The following is a 22,581-nucleotide window of genomic DNA, read 5'->3' as shown; positions in this document are numbered from 1 at the left end:
GGCTTCCTCGGAGGTGGTTGGTTTGCTCGCCCGTTACTCGCCAGCTGGATGTTTTTATTTTTTCTCTCTCCGCCCGTTCGCCTCTAAGCCGGCGAATCTCACGCTCAAACACGGCCGACCGGACGAGTTCACTGGCGTGAGAGAGCGTCGACGTGAACCGGAGCCCAAATGTGACACGCTGGCCGTATGCAAGCCCCCCCCCCCCCCCCCCCCCCCCCCCCCCTCCCCTGATACTGGTGTTGTGAGTACACGAGTCACGACTGTTGGCCGCGGCGACACTCTGACTCACATGTCACCCCCCTCACAAAAGATCTTGGCCTGCGCTCCCTCGGCCCGGGCCAAGCCAGGCCGTCTCCGCCGCAAGACTCCTAATTGATTTGATGGACTCGAGCGCCCGTTCACACTCGCCTCCCCCCCGCTCCCCCCTCCACAAACAAGTCCACCGAGAGTCAGCGAGCTCAGCAACGAGAGGCTAAAGTTGTTTAGTTCCACCGCGCCGGCCTCGGGGGAAGCTTTGAGCCGGCAGAACCCCCCCACCGCCACTATTCTTTGGATTTGGATAGACTATTGAGTACTATTAATAAAAAAAAATATTATTATATTATATTAATCAGGGAGTTACTTATTCTAACCAAATAATCTCACAGATTGAGGAGCACCAAAACAACCTAACTCAAGAAAGTTGAAACCATTTTTTTCACACTTGCTTTTTGCAAATCAAGCACGTAAGAATAACTAATAATTATTTACTAAAATAAAAGGATACAAATGTCAGCTTTCGAATGCATTTTCACGACCCGGTTATTGCGTTTCTAGATTTTAATAAATACGTTTGTTTTTTTTAATTCCAGCCTCGTATCACGCTTGAAGAAACTCACAATAACGCAAAGTTAACGTCGTGAAATGTTATTTTTGACCAACTTATCGAGCATTACGTCTACTTTTAGTCGTGGTTTTCTCACGGGACACGGAGGACGGTCTCCTCGGTGAAAGTCGTGATGCGACTCGTTATGACGCCGCGGTGACCTTAAGTAGTACAAAAGGAAGGAAGCTCTCGGGCCTCCTCGTTGCTTCACGAGCCGTCCCCACCGCCAAGAGAGAACGTTGAAATATCGTTATCACGTTCATCTTTCATGCATTATGAAAACACGGCATTAGGATGCAGTCTGGAGGCATAAACAACCTTTAATTAACTTCGTGGAGACGTGAAGAGACGCGTTATTTTATCGACGTTTTCCTCACTTTGCGTCTTCAATTCTTCAACCGTGTGTGTGTGTGTGTGTGTGTGTGTGTGTTTGTGTGTGTTGCTGCTACTCTTGTCTTCACTGCTCAGGTCACATTAACCCAGTTCTCACAGTTTGTAGCCCATGTTTTAAAACACACACACACACACACACACACACAACACCTCCCCGTTGTCAGCGTGGCTTCAGGCTCCTTCACGCTGTTATATTTCCAGCGTCGCTGGCCGATGATCACATTATTTACTGCTCGTATTAACATGCGGCTTGATAAGCATATTCTCCTCAGTCGAGCTAACGGGATGTTTTATCGCCGAGGGTTCCTCGCCGCCGTCGCAGGACGCCGTCACCGCCGCCGCCTCGCCACTCCTACTTCCACCTTTTTATAGTTTACGGCCTCGTAAATTACAACTTTTCTCCCGTTCAGATTTAAAGAGTTTTTTCTTCTTTTTTTTGGCTGTAAAATCAGATTTAACTTTGAACGCAAAGACAGATTTTAGTTGTGAATTATGGACCCGGAACTCTCTTTTTTTTTTGGGTGTAAATCAACGTGAGCTCTGCTTAATAAGCAGAACGCCTTTTGGAATATGCGGCGTAACAACACGGGAGTTATTACTCAAAATGACAGAAAGAAAGAAAAAAGATCCCTTAAATGTATATTTGGTGTGTCGGGCTTTAAACGTTGTGCCTCTTTTAGTTTTTTATTTCTATTTCGACTCCGGAGAAGTTATCGTCTTTTTAAAATGACGGAAAAATCTAATTTCATCGACTCTTCCGAGATTAAAATGGAGCGGACGTTGACGCCGTCCTTCACTTCGAATCGTAGGTGTTTTTTCGGGGGGAAAACAGAAACGTGGGGTTATCATAATTATTAAAAAAACAACAACTTTAATACACCAAAACTATTGATTTAAAAAATTAGACAAAAGAAGTCCGAGCCGAAACACTAACGAGCAGCTACAGATGTTCACGTCCTGCAGAACATAAAGGAAAAGCCAGATAATAATTAATTCATCAACCCGGGAACGCAATTATCTCCATTTGTGTCTTTGATTAGACACAATCTCCCATTAATTCCTTTGTTTCACCTTTCTCTGCCCTCCCCCTGTAATTGCAGTTAATCATGTCAACGGCAGCAACGCGGCTCTGCGTGGGTTTTTTTTTTGTGGGTTTTTTTTTTGGGCAGTTCGCGTCATTAGCCGATAAATCTGCATCTTTAATTTGTTGATTAGCTCTTGAAAGGGAAGCGAGGGCTGTGATCTCTCGCGCGCTAATTGCGTCTGAAGGATCGATGATTCAGGAATGACGCGAATATGAAACGTTGCTTGGAACAAAAATATGAATATTCATTTTTAATTAAATCCAAAGGAATAGATACAAATATATATTTATATATATATAGAGAATATTTTGGGGGGATTTGTAAGTTTCTCTCTGATGTTTGGAAATATATATTTATATAAATATATATATATAAATATATGTATGTATATATACATATATTTATATATATATATATACATATATGTATATATATATATGTGTGTATATATATATATATTTATATATATTTTTTAATTTAAATAAATATATAATTTATGTGTATATATATATATATATATATATTTCCACACATGAGAAACTTACAAATCAACATTCCTTTCTTATATATATATATATCAAAATATATATTTATATATAATTTATATATATTTTTTTATATACTGTATATATAGATATATTTATATATCTATATATATATATATATATATATATATATATATATATATATATAAATATTTATATATATTTCCACACATGAGAGAGAAACATACAAATCAATCTTAATTTTCTGCACTTATTTCGGGTCGGGGTTTCGACCCAGAGCAGCCTTCCCTTTCACCTCTCGACCGGGCGCCACGCCAAACCCATTTCCTCCTGCATTAGTCTCATCAGGGCCTTTTAATATGTGCCACCCTGTAGGAGGGCAGCCTCCCTGGCACGTGCACGACACACACACATACACACACACACACACACACACACACACACACACACACACCGCCCCGTCTTGACAGCTCACTCCCAATTACTGGCCCTCCCTGTCGCATGGCCTGCATCTCCGCTAAGAGCAGATCACATGTGACCCCGTACAGCATGCCGCTGGTGTGGGGGGGGGGGGGGGGAGGGGGAGACACACACACACACACACACTGAAGGGAAAGAAAAAACAAATTGAAGCCAATCAAAGAGCCTCATTCCAAAATGAGATCTTCAGCACAAATCAAACCAGGACTGTGATCAAAGCACATTGCTGCTAACGCGTCATTAAAACCTTTGTTTACTCTCTTTTTTATAAGATTGAATCATCTGTGTCTCTTTTTTTAATTTATATTTTTTTATATATAATGACAGATGCATTTAGAGCAGCAAAGTTTAGACCAAATGGATATTCAGCATATTTATTTTTGGTTAATATTAAAGGCTGTCTCTTTTTTTTTTTTTTTTTTTATATTTAAAAAAAAAAAAACAGACGGATGAATTGAAGCAATTAGTTGAATTCAGCCAGATTTTATTTTTTTTATTATATTTCGTTTATTTATTTTTGTACACCTAACAAAATGAAAACACGCACACAAAATATTCCTAAATATACACATTTTCATCAACAATACAATTTAAAGACGCAAAGGAGCAGGAAGAAATGCAAACTAACAGGATCAGACTCCATACCTCAAACAATTATCCCAATAAGTCAACACACTTATTCTACATCGCCTCAACACGTTCACGTGGAACAATGGAAACCTTTTGTTTCGGTATCGCGGGAGTAACGTTTTCTTTTTTTAAATAGAATAATAGAATGAAACATTTGAAATGACATCAAAAGAACTCGGACTGCACTTCATACCAGTACATCATCTGTAAAGAAGTGGAGCGTTCGATCGCTGCGTTTCGTGTTTCTATTTTCACTTTGTTGCTGTTTATTTGGACTTTTAGGAATGAAAAGAAAAAGAAATTCTACTTTATTGCGCAACGGAGATAAATATGAACATATCCCCCCCCCCCCCCCCACCCCCCCTCCAAAAAAAAAGACCAAGCGGCTCCGTGGACTTCCTGGCGTAACGGCGTGATCCGGAAAAAACCTGAAACGGTTGCGTGACACGTAAATCACGGCTCATCGGTGGTCTTTAAAAAAACAAAACGAATGAAAAAAAATTTGGGTTTTTTTTTGGGGTGGAATCGGAGCATGTTGGTCCCTCCGAACTCAGTATCTGACTTCAGTCTTCTTCTTCTTTTGTTTCTTTTGAGAAACTTTTTCTGTATCTCGTGCTGTTTTTAAAATGTGTTTTTCTCTCCCCGTCCCAACCTGCCCACCGATCTGCTTTTTTAAAAAAAAAAGAAAAGAAAACCACGCAGAAGTTCTGGAAGCGGCTCAAACTTAAGGTATCGCGACCCTACAGAAGTATTTCAACTTCTTATAAAAAGAACACGGAGCTCCAGACTGGGTTTCTTTCTTCTTCTTTCTTCTCCCACTTAGCACCATCAAAAAGCTGTGACTGGTTCTTCCTACAAGCATCTGCTCGGCACTACTCGCTTACAGGAAGAAGAGAAAAACAGGGATGTTTTATTAGAGTTTTTTTTTTTGTGAATGCTTTGCACGGCAAATGTTCAAAATCTGCAGCACGTGGCCGCCGCCTTCACGCCGTTTGCACAAAGGGGAAGCGTGGCGTCGGGGGAAGCGTGGCGTCGGGAGACGCCCGGCCTCTGAAACCGGGTCCATTAGCCGGAGTTGTCGGTCTGGATCCGGGCTGACGAGCATCGTCCCCGAGAGCCACGTCTCCTCCCGTCTGATCCCACCTGGCGCCGCTCCACGCCGTTTTAAATACTTCATGCCGCATCGCCGTGGCAGCGCTCCCCCCCCCCCCCCTGCCAGAGCAGAGCGGGCGGCGTTTGGCCATACAGTACATTCACACTACAGTTATTTGGACGGCGCTCCGGTGTGGCTCTGTCCCGGTCCCTCGGTTGGATTCTGCTCGTCCATTAGTGCCATCTGTGCCTTTCCTGCGCCGTCTGTGAGGCCCCCGTCGACGCCAAAACGATTGGCATTTCTCTGGAACAACCAGAGGGACGGTGCCCAGAGCTTTTAGCTGCCAATGATGTGCACTTACTCTGAGAGGAGAAAAAACACAGGAGGGGGGTAGGGTGGGGGGGGGGCAGGAGGGCCCGGCAGGAAACAGCTGCACCTACAGTACCGTGTTCAGGCTTCAGGAGGTACCACTCATCCCTGCAGCAACAGACGGCTGGAGCCGTGTCATTTCAGACTTCATGCCCGATGACGATGATGATGAGGACGAAGACTACAGGAAATGGAATGAAATCTGCGACGCACCAGGGGGGTTGGACACTGTTCTGCTGGTGAAACTCGAGCGAGCGTCCTGATCTTGCAGCAGCAGACGGTTTAACCCTTTAACAGACGGTCTTCCTTTTTAGGATCAGCTTTTCACATACGTCCTCTTCTTTTTTTAGGGATTCGGATTTTAGACTTTTCAGCTGCAGGAAGTATCCTGTGTCTTAAAGCGACGAGCCGTGTTTTTCCAGTCGCACCTTTTTTTATATTGCATTTTAAAAAGCTGTACGCAAAACGACACCATACGTTGATCAAATGTTCCCTATTGCGCAAATATTGTTTTCATTCTTGACCGATTTAAATTCTGAGGTACGTCTTTCTATTGTCTGACATACAACTTGACAAATTGTGTGAAGACGTCTCTCCGTTTGTCTCTCGTGGACAGACGGCCGACGCTCTCTTCTAGTCCGACTGGCAGATCACAGACCAAACTAGCCGAGTTCATCGGCTCCAAACCAGTCGATGGAAACGCTTTCCGAGTCACGTTGAATGTAGGTAGCTATCGATTGGTTGACGGGGAAACACGGCTAACGACGCGGCTAACGACGCGGCTCAGCGGCACCTGGTTGACGACGTAAATACAGAACACGACCTCGAGATGCGAGGGTTTTGAAGATGATGAGCTACCGTGACGCTTATCGCACGCGTCACGATAATTCCCTTCGTTCTAATGCTCGACGGAGAAGTCAAACCGCAAGAAGAAGAAAAAAGCTAACGTCGCATTGACTCATCGCGGCAGTTTGAAACCTCCAGCGTGACGGCTCGGACCAGAGAGCTCGACCCTTTTCTTCCCCGTCGTCAGCTTCTTCTTTTTCCTCTCCGCTCAGTAAAATATTCTCCGGGAAGCCGGCGATGCTCCCGACAGTCTGCAGACCATATGCTGCCGCCTGCTAGCGTAACTTTATTTCTTTTTGCCGCAAGCTGTCGCTCACTCCCTTCTCTGCTCCCCGGGTCAGTGGAGCGGCCCCCGGAGATCGGATTCGTTCGCACCCAGACCTCCCGATCGGAGGCCGTGTTGGCGCTCCAACGGCCCGACGCGTAAATATGATGTCAGGGGTTGGATTTCATAACTGGAACTCTGATCCGGTTCGTCTCTTTCCTGTTCAGACGTGACAAAAACGGCTACAGAAAGAAATATTTTTTCCCCAGTTGTGGAAGAACAGAGTCCTGACCTGTCCCAACACCTTTGGGATGTTATTTTGATTGCGGAGGACGTAGAGACGTCTCTGGTAGCAGCGGCAACCTGTCAATCACCTTGTAGCCCCGCCCTAAAGCATGCCCTGCTTTATGGTCTGTTTGACTCTAAATGACCATAATTTACTAAATGAACATCATGCTGTATTGAAGAAGACTTGAAACTAGAGATTGAGACCAAAAACTAATGTTTACAATGTTTACTGAGGGAATAAATCAAGAGAAGTAGAGTCATTTATATAGACTTCTATACAACCAGAGGAGTCGCCCCCTGGTGGTCAGGAGAGAGAATGCAGCTTTAACACATAAAGCATAGACTTCTATACAACCAGAGGAGTCGCCCCCTGGTGGTCAGGAGAGAGAATGCAGCTTTAACACATGAAGCATAGACTTCTATACAACCAGAGGAGTCGCCCCCTGGTGGTCAGGAGAGAGAATGCAGCTTTAACACATGAAGCATAGACTTCTATACAACCAGAGGAGTCGCTCCCTGGTGGTCAGTAGAGAGAATGCAGCTTTAACACGTGAAGCATAGACTTCTATGCAACCAGAGGAGTCGCCCCCTGGTGGTCAGGAGAGAGAATGCAGCTTTAACACGTGAAGCATAGACTTCTATACAACCAGAGGAGTCGCCCCCTGGTGGTCAGGAGAGAAAATGCAGCTTTAACACGTGAAGCATAGACTTCTATACAACCAGAGGAGTCGCCCCCTGGTGTTCAGGAGAGAGAATGCAGCTTTAACACGTGAAGCATAGACTTCTATACAACCAGAGGAGTCGCCCCCTGGTGGTCAGGAGAGAGAATGGAGCTTTAACACGTGAAGCATAGACTTCTATACAACCAGATGAGTCGCCCCCTGGTGGTCAGGAGAGAGAATGGAGCTTTAACACGTGAAGCATAGACTTCTATACAACCAGAGGAGTCGCCCCCTAGTCTGCATGTAAACGCCTCACTTTTGGCTGAACGGGGAGCAATTTCCTGCAGCCAATTTATAAAATGTGAAAAGCTTGAAACCCAAAGTGTGGAGGCCGCTGCAGCAGCACGTTAATGCCTGTTATTTGGGAGGAAAATGATCACCTGTGTGTAATGTTTGGGTGTCTACATAATTTTGGTTATGTACTAAATGTGTATCAAAGTTCTAGCCCTGTAGCACTCGTGCATACATATAAACACGGAGGCATTTATAACACGCATATTAAAGCATTAGACAGTTTTCCTGTTTTTGGAGCAGACCAAAAAAAAAAAAATGTTGATGTCTTCCAACATATCTGCTAAACTTCACAGTAGGAAAAAAAAAATGTTGTCCTCCCATGTACCTTATGCGCTCGTATAATCTTTATTCATCTCTTTACAATGAGGAGGAAACTGCCCGAGTTGTCAGCGAGCATCATGTATTTGGCCGAGTCTCAGGTGGCTCTGATTTCCCAGCAGGCCAGATGGCAGCGCTGTGTGGGCAGCGTGTGTGTGTGTGTGTGTGTGTGTGTGTGTGTGTGTGTGTGTGTGTGTGTGTGTGTGTGTGAGAAGAGGGCCAGCAGCCTCGTGGAGGGAGGATTGCTCACACCCTGGCTCGCTGCTCTGTCCTCCGTGCAGCTGTGCTTCTCCCTCCAACTTGAACTTTTTAATTCGTTCAATATGTGGCCGAGGACACGGAGTGAAACAGAACACATGTCCGGCGAGGGGAGTTCATATCTGTCGCTTGTTAATGTCTCCCGGAGCTGTTCCACGGTGTGTGAATGTCTGCTGATGTGCAGGTGGAGCCTTAAGCTCCTCCCATCAGCGTATGAATTTATTATTTAAGTACGGAAAAAAGTGATCTGTTTAAATTAAAATTAGGGTGATTTTAAATTTTTTTTATATGATTAAACCAGATATATTTATTTGTTTAAACGACAGTTTAAATTAAACTCTGGGGTTTAAAGGTAATGTTTAAACGAGCTTTAGATCCCCCCCCCCCCCCCCCCCCCAAAAAAAAGTAATATTTTTTGTCCTTTTAGCATTTACGTGATAATGTACATATAGTAGAGTCTTTGCCTCTTTTGGAGGATGAAAAATGAATTAAGCTTGAACAGTTAAAAGAAGAGTTAAAACTGAAGTTTAAACACTCCCCTCATAGCTTCAATTTGACTCCTTCACCTTAATCTCAAGTACCTTTAATTACCTTTTAATAAAAACAGCTTCTCATCAGTTTAGTGTGGAAATGCGCTGCAAGACTACACATCTGTCTATGCACACCAGTGTGAACAGATGTTCCCTTTTCCTCCATAAAGTAAATAAATGAATATATAAATATTGCCCCATCCACACAGTGAATGTCCTGATTTGTTTGGGGTCCTACCCCCCAGGACCAATAGGATGTCCCGACCCAAACTACTGGAGGTCAAAGTGTAACCTCGACACCGGTTGGAATATAACTGGTCAAACAGATATTTCTGCAGGTGGAAATCCGCTGAAATCGAGGTCTAATAATGCTGCAGCAGCATTATTAGCAGCAGCATGCAGCAGCATTATTAGCAGCAGCATGCAGTAGCATTATTAGCAGCAGCATTATTATTAGCAGCATTATTAGCAGCAGCAGCACACTGTCGCTAGTTCACGCAGTAAATAAAGTTTCCAACAGCAACGTGATGCCGTTCCGCTCATTAATATTTTGTCAGAACAACAGACACGTGTTGGAATAATGTGACGATAGTTGCAGTCGTCCTGTCGCTGTTGGATTAAGTAAACCCCGGATTAACTAAGATACTGTATAGGCTGTAAAGCTCTAATGTGGGGGGGAGAAAAATGTCTGTTCTGGTAATAAAATCTTTCAAAGCCTGAAGCTTATCACTGCAAAATAAGCATCTTGCAACTGGATTACAACTCTCATGCTTGCAAGTGTTTTCACACTCCAGTCCAGATGGGAGATTCGTTCCGTAACCTAAATGGATGCCTTCTTTCGTGCTTCTTCTTTTTGTTTTTTATTTTGTAAATGTGACAAACTATACAATCAATTAATACGAGGCAAGCCAACACAAACAACTCGGGAAGGACGCTAACTCCATCAGCTGTGTTTATTTCCCTTATTATCCGTCTCCCAAAACAAAGTGGCGGCTCCATTTTTCAGACGCACTTTTGTTAAACTAGTAGATCATGGAAGATTATTTGAGATTGTTTTCTACATTCTTGAAGGAAAGTTGAGACAAAATGCCGACTGACTCCAACTAAACTACAAAAAGTGTGTTAGGATTTTAAGGTTTCGTCTGTAGCGTACACACACACTTCCAAGGAGCACCTCATGATCTTATATTAAACATATTCTCACTACCGTTTGTGCCCTTAGATAAAATAATAATTGTATTCTGAAACCTTTCAACCTGAATCCTTTTGACCCGTTTCATCGCGATACACATGTCAGTCAGAGTCCTGATGAGGACGTGGGCGTAAACAAAATGCTGGTTTTATTGGCACAAATGTTGCCCTTCTGTACATCTGATATGATATATTAACTTTTCTTTACACCACATCCCAGCCTTTGTTGGCTTCTAGTCCAGCGTTGAGGTCAGGAAATGCATAAATACTCATTAAATGATAAATCATGCCCTTTTTTAGACATCGTCATTTATAAAAAATAAATACTGTGTAATGATGAAAAAGAGACTGATAATAACTAGTGGGCCCCAATTGGTAGTTAGACAAGAATGTGTGTTTGACCCAAATCTTCAACTACCATAAAAGGAGAATATTCCTCCGTTCTGTGATATTTGTAATCCAGTCATTTGCTGCAGCAGTTCTTGTTCAATACGGTCTCACTAAAAAATATCATCGTTGTTGCATTCAGTGAATTAGCTTTTATATTTAAGTTTAAGTGGTTCATCCAATAAAAAGCCAAACGTTGGTTCGGTACGTTCCGGCATCTTCCAGCTTTTACCTCCTCGTACATTTTTAATTTACACTGAATATTACTTTAAATTTCTATAATAATAATAATAATAATAATGATGATACATTACATTACATTACATTACATGTCATTTAGCTGACGCTTTTATCCAAAGCGACTTACAATAAGTGCATTAAACCATGAGTCCAAACTCAGTACAACAAGAATCAAGCAAGTACAATTTCTTCAATAACGTTAAACTACAAAGTACTATCCGTAAGTGCCATTTAAGTGCTACTAAAGTGCTAAACAACAAAGTGCTATCGGTAAGGGACATTTAAGTGCTACTACGGCATTTAAGTGCTACCTATTCAAGGTATAGTCGAAAATGATACATTGATTGATAATAAAGAGCATTGTTACATACATGCATTGATTTCCTCAAATATCAAAAAAAATCTACATTTCTGTTGCAATAATCAGCTGAGTTTGATATCAAGGGTCAACACATTTCCATGAGCTTCCACACAAAAGCCAGTTGGAGTGTCTGTAACGAGCCGTGTTAATCAGAGTCTTCATTTGGACGCCCCCCCCCCCCCCCCCCCCCCCTTGTCTCTTCACCTCTCCGTCTCCCCACCTGACTCATCCACCCGTCTCTCTCCGCCGTCACGCTGCCGTCCGCCTGACGAGATCTCTCTGACACTCCTTGCTGACATATTCAGACTATTGTTCTGCCGCTCCGGGTGGCACAGGTGGGCCTCCGTCTCTCCAACGTGGCCCAGTTACAGGGCGGCGCTCCCTGCCAAGTCAGCCCCCTCATCCGATGGGGGAACAGGGGAGCTGGAATGGGTTTGACCGTATTGCGCCGCACCTGCTTTCGCCATCGCCATCAGATCCCCCCCACCCGCCACCCCATGCGAGCCTTCGCCTGCCATGCTGCCGCCGCAGAGAACGCTCTCCCCCCCCCCGCCCTCCCCATGCGCCTCAAAACCCCGTAAAATCCACTGAACTTAGCCGCTCTGACGGCCGTGGCCAAAACAGCATCTGATGTGCCTTATTTGTTGACTGTGCGAGATTAGCTGCAGAGGGTACACGTCGAGGGGCTTACCATGCAGAGATGGAGCGAAGCCCCCACCCCTCCGTCAAACACCCGGCAGCCCTGCCAAATAATGAGGAAGGGAAGATTCTCCAGCTTGTCTAAAGCCCTCGTCACAGTCGGTCCGCGCACACTTCTGCTCCCGAGCCAGACTGTAGTGCAGATACTGTAAGACACCGAACCGGCTGCTGACTCCTACATGCGCCCGACAGCTCAGAGGCAAATGTTCTGGTCACTTCTGTCCCTCAATGGGAACCGTGCACCTGGATTGACTGTGCAAGACATTTGATTTGTTAAACAGAGGGTGGGGGGCAAGATGTGCATCTCAAATATGTGCACATTTTAATGCACATGAATCAGGTGTTGTTGTTTTTTTGTAGTGAATTTCTGTCAAAGCTTCCCTGTCACACTTCTGAAATGTACACGTGCACTTATGCCGTTTGAACTGTGAGTAAACTTAAGCTGACCGCCTCGTTACCGCGGCAACCGCAGTCGTACTAAAAGGAAACTCTCCAAACACGCTGAGTCTTTGGACATCAGGCCGGCATAATGAGAACTGATCGCTGTGTAATTGACTTTAGAATTACCAAAAGAAACCAGAACACTGAGAGAAGACTGGATTTAAATGTGGTTACTGAACGTCATTAAATGGAATGGAACTACTTTTGAAAAGACATTAGTTTATTTTTTAGGTGTCTGGCTTTTGTGGTGTGAAGCTGCAGCTTGGTTTTTTTATTGTTTGAAGTTGTGACTCAGAAGTTTGAAGTTGTGACTCAGAAGTTTGATGTCGTGACTCAGAAGTTTGACGCCGTGACTCAGAAGTTTGATGTCGTGACTCAGAAGTTTGATGTCGTGACTCAGAAGTTTGACGCCGTGACTCAGAAATTTGAAGTCGTGACTCAGAAGTTTGAAGTCGTGACTCAGAAGTTTGAAGTTGTGACTCAGAAGTTTGATGTCGTGAGTCAGAAGTTTGAAGTTGTGACTCAGAAGTTTGATGTTGTGACTCAGAAGTTTGATGTCGTGACTCAGAAGTTTGATGTTGTGACTCAGAAGTTTGATGTCGTGACTCAGAAGGTTGATGTCGTGACTCAGAAGTTTGATGTCGTGACTCAGAAGTTTGATGTCGTGACTCAGAAGTTTGATGTCGTGACTCAGAAGTTTGATGTCGTGACTCAGAAGTTTGATGTCGTGACTCAGAAGTTTGATGTCGTGACTCAGAAGTTTGAAGTTGTGACTCAGAAGTTTGATGTCGTGACTCAGAAGTTTGAAGTTGTGACTCAGAAGTTTGATGTTGTGACTCAGAAGTTTGATGTCGTGACTCAGAAGTTTGAAGTTGTGACTCAGAAGTTTGATGTTGTGACTCAGAAGTTTGATGTCGTGACTCAGAAGTTTGATGTTGTGACTCAGAAGTTTGAAGTCGTGACTCAGAAGTTTGATGTCGTGAGTCAGAAGTTTGACGTTGTGACTCAGAAGTTTGATGTCGTGACTCAGAAGTTTGATGTCGTGACTCAGAAGTTTGATGTCGTGACTCAGGAGTTTGATGTCGTGACTCAGAAGTTTGACGTCGTGACTCAGAAGTTTGATGTCGTGACTCAGAAGTTTGATGTCGTGACTCAGGAGTTTGATGTCGTGAAGCAGAAGTTTCACGTCGTGAAGCAGAAGTTTCACGTCGTGACTCAGAAGTTTGACGTTGTGACTCAGGAGTTTGATGTCGTGACTCAGAAGTTTGATGTCGTGACTCAGAAGTTTGATGTCGTGACTCAGAAGTTTGATGTCGTGACTCAGAAGTTTGATGTCGTGACTCAGGAGTTTGATGTCGTGACTCAGAAGTTTGATGTCGTGACTCAGAAGTTTGATGTTGTGACTCAGAAGTTTGATGTCGTGACTCAGGAGTTTGATGTCGTGACTCAGGAGTTTGATGTCGTGACTCAGGAGTTTGATGTCGTGACTCAGAAGTTTGATGTCGTGACTCAGGAGTTTGATGTCGTGACTCAGGAGTTTGATGTCGTGACTCAGAAGTTTGATGTCGTGACTCAGAAGTTTGATGTCGTGACTCAGGAGTTTGATGTCGTGACTCAGAAGTTTGATGTCGTGACTCAGAAGTTTGATGTCGTGACTCAGAAGTTTGATGTCGTGACTCAGGAGTTTGATGTCGTGACTCAGGAGTTTGACGTCGTGACTCAGAAGTTTCACGTCGTGAAGCAGAAGTTTCACGTTGTGGAATAATATTATTATTATTCCAACAACAATATTAAACAATATTGTTACTGTAAGATTCGTGTTCAAAGCTCCGGGTCCCGTGGCCGCAGGAAATTCAGGATTCGAGTTAAAGTTTAACAATATTTAATGGCAAAGATAATACTCATGTAGCGTTCACGATCGTGGGGCCAGAAAGGAGGAACTCTCCACAGACGGAGTGCAGCTCCCAGGGAGCCACAGACCGGGGCTGTCTCGAGTCTCCAGACCAGTAGAACCATGTCTCCAGACCAGTAGAACCATGTCTCCAGACCAGTAGAACCATGTCCCCAGAACAAATGCTCGGCTATTAGTATGGTCATGCAAATGAATTCACACCTAAAGGTTAGTTCCATTGGTCAGTTCAAAGGATGCAGCAGTTCTGTTCGCTAAGCCAATTAGTAAACAGGCGAGGTCAAAGCTCACACTTCCGGTCAAGGACAGGAAGTTCCCCTTCACAATAAAACCCTATTATCCTGCCTTCCGAATAAAAGCAACACATTAGGTTTCAATCGGCATCCATTTTAACTATTGTCTAAACAATAAAACATTCATTCATTCTCATGCATCATACAGTTAATCATTACATTTTTCATTAAAACAGAATAATAAAACAGTGATCCTCTCTTATGTTTCATAATACATTCCTCCAGAATATTCCTCATAATATCCCAAATTAATTATCATATCTTTCTTTATGTATTAATTTAAAACATAAACTTCTCTTATCTACATGTGCAAATACATATAAAATCCACTACAACCTAACATTACGCAGAGTTTGACATCAAACGCTTTTTTTTTCAATGCATGACTGTCAGAGAAAAACACTGGCATTGCTAAAAGGAACTGATCACCTCTCATTCACTTCCAATGGATCAAAGCCATTTGGAAGCGGTTCTCAGCTGCTCCCTGTTCTTGATAGAGATTCAGTTATGTGTCAACATGGCCAAGAGAACGGGGTTCTCCAACAGAACCGAAGCAGAAGGAACCTGCTGCACCATGACCTTTAACCTGAGTTCAAAGGGGGCTCTTATTCTGGTGTTTGGGCTCATGATAGTTTCGCAGAAATTTCCCAGAAAAGATTTAATGAAGGAAAAATACCGAACTGCCTCTATGGCAGTTTGATGTTGTGACCGGGTTACAGTGAGCACATGTAAACACACTGTGTGTGTGTGTGTGTGTGTGTGTGTGTGTGTGTGTGTGTGCTGGCTGCTGGGGATTCGCTGTGTGAGAGCTCCCTCTTGGTGCCAGTCGTCCTACTGTTGGTGAGCAGACTGCTGCTGCACTGAGAGCTGCCTACAAACACACACACACACACACACACACACACACACACACACACACTCACACACACACACACACACACGTTGGGTGAGATCGTGTACAGGGAGCCGAAAGTGAGACGTCAATATGAAAGTGAGGTGTTTGTTTACCAGTCGATGCTTCATTTGATTTGATTTAAATATGATTTATGCTGATTGTTTTATTTTATTTCTCCTGAAATTATAAAGTCACAAATCTGTTAAAAGTTTGTTCTCTTTATTTTAATTTAATTAGTTGACATCTATGTAAATATATATATATATATATTTATTTTTTTGGTTTGTATTTCTTATATATCTTGATGTATCGTACAACATATTTAATAACAACACGTCAATATAACTTTTTATATTATCATTATTGTCGTGTGCATCATTTTATTTTGATTATCTTAATAGAAAAAAATTGTGATTTTAAATAGTCGACTGTGAAATAATGCTGACTAAGCTTTTTTTTTTGTAAATTCAATTATTAGGGAATGATTGGAAATTTTTATTAAGAAATATTAGGACGTAAAAAAGTGAACACTTTCTTTCTGTGTGTGTTTCCAGGGTCGGTGTATGAACTTCAACCGGGTGCAGCATCAGTAGAAGAAGACGGCGTGAGGAGCAACATGTGTGACCAAGAGAAGGATGTCAGGTTGTTGTTGTTGTTGTTGTTGTTGTTGTTGTTGTTGTTTTGTAGTTAAAAAACACTGTCTGTCCGCTTCTCCGCGCTGCTTCATGCACAGTTTCCTCTTCTGGTTTTCCGTTCATAAAAAGAAGCACACATCTGGGGGGGGGGGGGACGTTAATATGAACTCGTCGTTGTTTACGACATTTTTCTGGAACCAAAAAATGAAAAAACCAAAGAAAATGTAAATGAAAGAAAAGAAAAGAGTCGAGCAGAGCGGCTTCAGAACTCAGCAAAGGCTTCAACGTATTCTGACCATATTGTGCCTTCTGCGTGGGGGGGGGGGGGGGGGGGGGACCCTCATTTCATGGACAGAGACGGAAGCTCTCTGAAAGAAAGAAAGTAACTGGAGGCAGAAAGGGGGCGTTTCAGTGCTGCTGCCTTTGGCGTGGAAGTCTGAATAATCCCAGTGGGGCCTCACAAGTGCAGAAGTCCGTCGCCTTTTGGCGATTGTCTCATCACGGGATCCTCATCCCGACTTCAGCGGCGCCGGGGTTTGCCGGCGGGCCGCCCCCCCCCCACCCACCCCGCCCCCCCCTCTGACCGGGCGTTCTTGTCATTTTAACACTGAGAAGTGCACACGCTTGACAAACTGTCGACAGGACGCCCCCGAGGTATCGGGGAAGGACTTTGCCCTGTAGTTTTTTTTTTTTTATCGTTGTTTCCTCCCGAGACACCTTCCTTTTTTTTTCTTTTTTTTTTTTCATTATGCGCCCGGGACGAGAAAATTAATAGAGCGTTATTCGACCGCAGGACCAGGACGGGCTCCGGCTCGGGTTTGAGGGATTGATGCCTCCGAGACCTTGACACGGCGCCGGGTGCTGTGTTTTGTTTCCAGTCTGCTCTCTGCTCAGCAAGGCGTAGCACAGAAACAGGCCCATCACCAAGACTCCTTTAAGACGTACATACAGCTGCTGCCCTCGACGCCGTCTGCAGCCCTCCGAGGGGGGGGGGGGGGGCGGGTTTCTTTACATTTTATTTTATTTTTTCCCCCACCGGGGCCGCGTCACAACTCACCAGTTCACTCGGCGAATATCAAAGTTTAATTAAAATAATTAAAGGCAACAGCAAGCAGCAGCCTGTGAAGACTTGTCTTGTCTTTTTTTTTTTTTTATACGTCTTTTTGACATTGAATGACCTACTACTGCGTTATTCACAGGAAGAACACACACACACACACACACACACACACACACGATGCCACGGTGACCGTGCGCCCGCGTCCAAAACGCAAACCCAAAGTAACGGATGCGATGGACGGATAAGTATTGTTCATTTCCAGAAATTATGTCCACCCCACAGTTCACTCACACACCCCCACAAAAATTTTTTTTTTTTTAAAAAAAAGCAGGGTGGTGTCTATATATATATATATATATATATATATATATATATATATATATATATATTATATATATATATATACATATATAATATATTGTGGATTTCTCAAGCGCGCTCTCATGACGCCAATCCCAAAGGATGTCAGTGCGAGCGTAAAATAAAAACCCCACTCTGGGTGGGGGGGGGGGGGGGGGTAAAAAGGGGGCAGCAGCTGAAGAAAAAGGCTGGAATGATCCAGTCACTTCGGATACCGTACTTCAGATGCGAAATGGATATTCGAGTCGAGACCTGACAAAGCGCGGGCGGCTTTGACGGGAAGCGGTATAGACAATGACCAGTGGCTGGGTCAGTGGGATGTCTCCGCGCAGGCAGGGGAGCTTATCACATGACACTAAAAATAAGTTCAACAACCATCAAGTTTGAGATGGGGGGGGGGGAGGGGGGGGGGTAAAAGGGTGGCACCGCCGCGGCGGGCAACGCCAACGCCGGTCTAATTATTCCTTTGTTTCTTCGTCCCGGACATAAATAAAACCAGAACGCGCTCCCCGGGGTGTGTCGGGATTCACGTGCGCGACTTAAACGCTTTTGAGCGTTTCGCCGGTCTGACGTTTAATCGTTTTCTGGACCGGGGGAACATTTTTTTTTATCGGTTTACAGGCGAGAGCAGGAACGTTTATTAACCCTGAAATTATATATATAGATGTTCACATGGAGTCGCCCTGCTAATAACACGTCTTTTACGCAGTATTCATTTTCAGCACCTTGTTTTAGTAAAAAAATCATTGTTGAATTTATTTGCTTTTTTTTTTTATTTAATTTTTTCTTTTTTTGCTGCTGCAGCTGTTGACAAGAAAAAAAAGTATATATATTTTTTTATTTCTGCACTTGTTAAATTTATATATATATATATATATATATATATATTTTTTTTTTTTTTTTTGGAACAATTTACTCACATCAGCCACTTTTTTCAATGTAACTCACAATTGTTGATATTTCTTCATTTAATTTGTGTTTGTTTCACATTTTGGATTGAATTTGATTTGCATGCACTTCTTTCTGCAACGTTATTATTGTTATTGTCATTATTGAAGGTGCAGAAATTGTAATTTATCATTTTTATTATTTTAAAAGTGTACAGTTTTTGCCTCTATACTCGCGTAGCACCTTTAAGTCCAGGTTCAGGGCCCACGAGCTGCAACCAAAACAACAACAAAGCTTCTTTTTTACCAGTTTTACACTGTTCTTTTATTTTGTTTTAGTTTTACTGTCTGTTGTGTCAAATATACATTTTATGAAAAGCAAACGTTGTTATCTTGTTTTTGTTTTTTACGTGTGTGTGTGTGTGTGTGTGTGTGCGCCGGTAGGGGCGGACACGCTAAAGGCCATCTTTAATTGGGCCCTTGCAGATTTATAGGGCCCGACAGGGAACGTGATTATACAGTGTGTGTGTGTGTGTGTGTGTGTGTGTGTGTGTGTGTGTGTGTGTGTGTGTGTGTGTGTGTGGACAGAAGATTGGACAGTATGCAGCCTCTCCCCTTGTGAAGTCATTCACCGGGGGCACGACACACACACACACACACAAACACACACACACACCCTAAAAAACCCTCCAAGGTCTTCAACGCCCCAAAAAATGAGGTCTTGCATTTAGTAAAAATATGCGCTTGTACACCTTCTGCTATGTGTATGTGTGTGTGTGTGTGTGTGTGTGTGTGTGTGTGTGTGTGTGTGTGTGTGTGTGACCCCTCCTCCATGTTGGAAGTGAGAGAGCGATGTCTCCTTGGTCGAGGTCATATAAATCCCACTTTCCCGTATTAACTCTCCTCTTGTGGAGGTCTTGATCTCATTTGTTGACTCTAAAAGTCTCAATAAATCAATAAATCATCTTCAGACGTCGCTTTATTAAACTCTGACGTCAGACCTGAGTTTTGTTTCCAAAATAATCGCTGAACATGAACACATTTATTTTTATTTAAACGTAGAAATATTTTAAAAGTTCCATATGGTTAAAAAAAAAAGAGAAAGAAACTGAGGTTTTGAATCAGAAATGAGACGTTAAAGTTTCAAGTAGTTAAAAACAACAACAACAGTGGTATCAATATTTATATCGTACACGTATATTACTGTATTAAAATACTGTCACAAAATGTTGCTTAGGTAAAAGTACACTTTAATAAACTTCTTTTTATCTTTTTAAAATATTACAATCTGCATCTTTTCCCCCTCCAACTTTAAATAAATTTACTTTAAGCTTAAATTAGGTTGAAGCAACTTAATATTCATCCAGAAAGTGTCTTATATTCTAAATATTATATAATTCGGTTGTTATTTTTGATGCATTAATATGTAAGTGTAACTATAAAAAAAAGAAGTATAACGGTATTTTATTTATGTTTTATAACGTTTTTATTTGAAGAAAGTAAATAGAAACTGTAGATGTCAAACAAATATTAAAAGTAATAAGATAACTAACTAAAAAATACTATATATATATATATATATATTATAGTAATAACACCTAATTTCACAAAATTAGGAATTTAATATTATGTGAATTATGGGATGAAACCACGAATGAACATCCGAGCGACGAACTGTTTGAAGTTATACTTCAAACCAAAAATATTCAAACTTTAAGCTGCTTCCTGTTTCTCCAAAAACAACCGAATCTTTTGCATCGAGCGTCACGAACGGAACAAATAAATCACTTTTTTCGAGTATTAAAAGATTATCGTCATCGTTATCTGCAAGCTTGTGCCGATGAGTCATGAGCTCGTCGGAAGTCTTGATTACAAACTGAGGAACAGCTGCATGGAGCCCGAAAAAAGAACCTTTTCAAACCCAGAGTGTCATTTATTTATTTACTTATTTTCTTATTTATTTTTTTCTTATTTATTTATTTTCTTATTTACTTATTATTTATTTATTTATTATTTATTTATTTATGATTATTATTTATTTATTTATTTATTTACTTATTTACTTACTTAATTACTTATTTATTTACTTACTTATTTACTTATTTATGTATTTACTTTTTATTTAATTACTTACTTATTTATTAATTTCCTTATTTATTTACTTATTTATTTACTTATTTATTGATTTTCTTTTTATTTACTTATTTATTTATTTATTTCACGGCTCCCAGGACGCGTTGCTTGTAAAACAGGAAAACACTCGCTGGTCACGTGACTTTATTATTATTTATTATTCTCAGGCTTTGTCTTTTCTTATGGTTTTTCTTAACGAGTGATACATATTTCAAATAAAAAAAAGAATAGATAGAAGACGAGCCGCTGCTGTAATGTTCGATTACATAAATGAATACAAAACACACAGAGAACTCTGTTTAAAAGAAGCTCGCTCGGCACAGGACGGCGTCCGTCCGGCCGCGCGTTCGATTCCGCCAACAAAAGAGGAACAATGTGCGATCTCGAGAGTCGAAGCAGCAAAAAGCTCAAATATGAGGCTGATGGGTTCAACATTAGTAATATTATCAGAGGACAGACACAGAGATGCACACACACACACACACACACACACACAGGCCCGAATACATGATCTCCTGGCGGGGGATTGATACTAAATTACTAAATGAATGCAACATTCAGAATAACCAGATACAATGACTTCTATATATTCTATATATATATAATATAATGTATATATATATATATAAATAAATTATACAAATGATATATTATTACATATAAATACATAAAATATAAATTATACAAATGATATATTATTACATATATATAACAATTATACTAATTATATTTTTTACATATATATATGTAAATTATACTACTTACATATTATATATATAAATTATACTAATTATATATTATTACAATTAGTATAATATATATATATATTAAAAAAAACTACAAATATGCAAGGAATCGATCCATTTCATATGAAAAACAAATGTCTAAACCTTGAAAAGTTCACAAACTTTCAATGCAAACAACAGTAATGTAGATCCCCCCCCCCCCCCCCCCCCCCCCCCCCCCCCCCCCCCCCCCCCCCCCCCCCCCCCCCCCCCCCCCCCCCCCCCCCCCCCCCCTTCAGTGACATCTCTTTCTGTTGTTCTCCTGATGAAGCTCCATTCTGGAGCTTATACGTTGTGTAATGTAAACTCTCTCTGCTCCACAGAAGCAAACAACATGGTATGGAGATGAAAGAGAAGAATTAACCACAAGATGTTTGAAGAAGCTCCGGCGCCGCACATATCCTTAAATTCAGCGGGAGACAAAATAGCAAAATACAAAAAAAATATCAAAAAAACAGACGACCGTTTTGTACAAGAGAACAATTCTTTTTTTAATTTTATTTTTTTAATTACGAGTAAAAGTCGATTTAAATTCACATTCTTGAGTTCTCGTGATAATAATTCACTCCTGCGTAGACGGGAATAGAAAGAGGTCTTTGCATTCTTTTTCTATTTCTGTATTAACGAGAAAACACCAAATCCAGCCCGAGCCGCCAGGTTCTGTTTCCGCCGAGGGGGGGGGGAGGGGAGGGGGGGGGGGGGGGGGGGGGGGGCTTACCCGCCGTTAACATTTCAACCCTCCACTTCCCCTGATAAAAGTTTTCTCTGGCAGGCGGCGGATGGACTTAAGCAGCTGTTGCCCCCCCCAACCCCCCCCCCCCCCCCCCCCCCCCCACCCCTCCCTCCTCCGAGCAAAACCCCGTCTGGCTTCCCAGGTTATCCCCATTTGCACAGTTGTCCTCTGAAATGTGGGCGAGTGTAGGGGATCAAGTGCTCTCTCTCCAGACCGCTCAAAGCCGGAGCCCCGGAGCCCCGTCCGGTCCAGAGGGCCGAACATCCGCTCTAAGAACAGCTTGTTAGAGTTGACACTTGGTTTTAATGCATTGTGTTTCTGAGAGCTTTGCAAACTAAATCCCCTTCTCAGGCGATACGGAGGGCTGAGGAAATGCAGGTGGTGGTTGGTGGTGGTGGGGGGGGGGGGGGGGGGGGGATTAGGAGAGCTTGGCGGTTCGGGATTTCAGGGCTTTATCTTGATGCTCTTTTCTCCGGGAGCTGCCTGTGAATTTGAAAGCCCCATATACTATATGCGCTGATGAAGATTTAGGACTCCTGTAAGATGATTAGACTGCATGTCATGTGACCGTGTAAAGTTATTAGTCCATGCTTCATGTGTTAAAGCTGCATTCTCTCTCCTGACCACCAG

The 22,581-nt window shown here is 42.4% G+C and overlaps 2 protein-coding genes across 2 annotated transcripts in view; both read left to right on the top strand.

Annotated features, from left to right (window-relative positions):
- The window catches only part of antxr2a (ANTXR cell adhesion molecule 2a), an 80,222-nt gene extending 64,186 nt beyond the window's left edge, over positions 1-16,036 (top strand). The window contains 1 exon segment of the mRNA XM_034541287.1: positions 15,913-16,036. Within this exon segment, the coding sequence (XP_034397178.1) occupies positions 15,913-15,951 (39 nt within the window). The 3' untranslated portion in view covers positions 15,952-16,036.
- LOC117736156 (E3 ubiquitin/ISG15 ligase TRIM25-like) overlaps positions 1-22,581 on the top strand; it is a 706,744-nt gene that overhangs the window by 492,576 nt on the left and 191,587 nt on the right. The gene's annotated exons all lie outside the window — the stretch shown is intronic.

The sequence above is a fragment of the Cyclopterus lumpus genome, chromosome 9, assembly GCF_009769545.1.
Source record: "Cyclopterus lumpus isolate fCycLum1 chromosome 9, fCycLum1.pri, whole genome shotgun sequence".
NCBI classification, from domain to species: Eukaryota; Metazoa; Chordata; class Actinopteri; order Perciformes; family Cyclopteridae; genus Cyclopterus; species Cyclopterus lumpus.
This window is presented reverse-complemented; position numbering and strand designations above follow the sequence as displayed.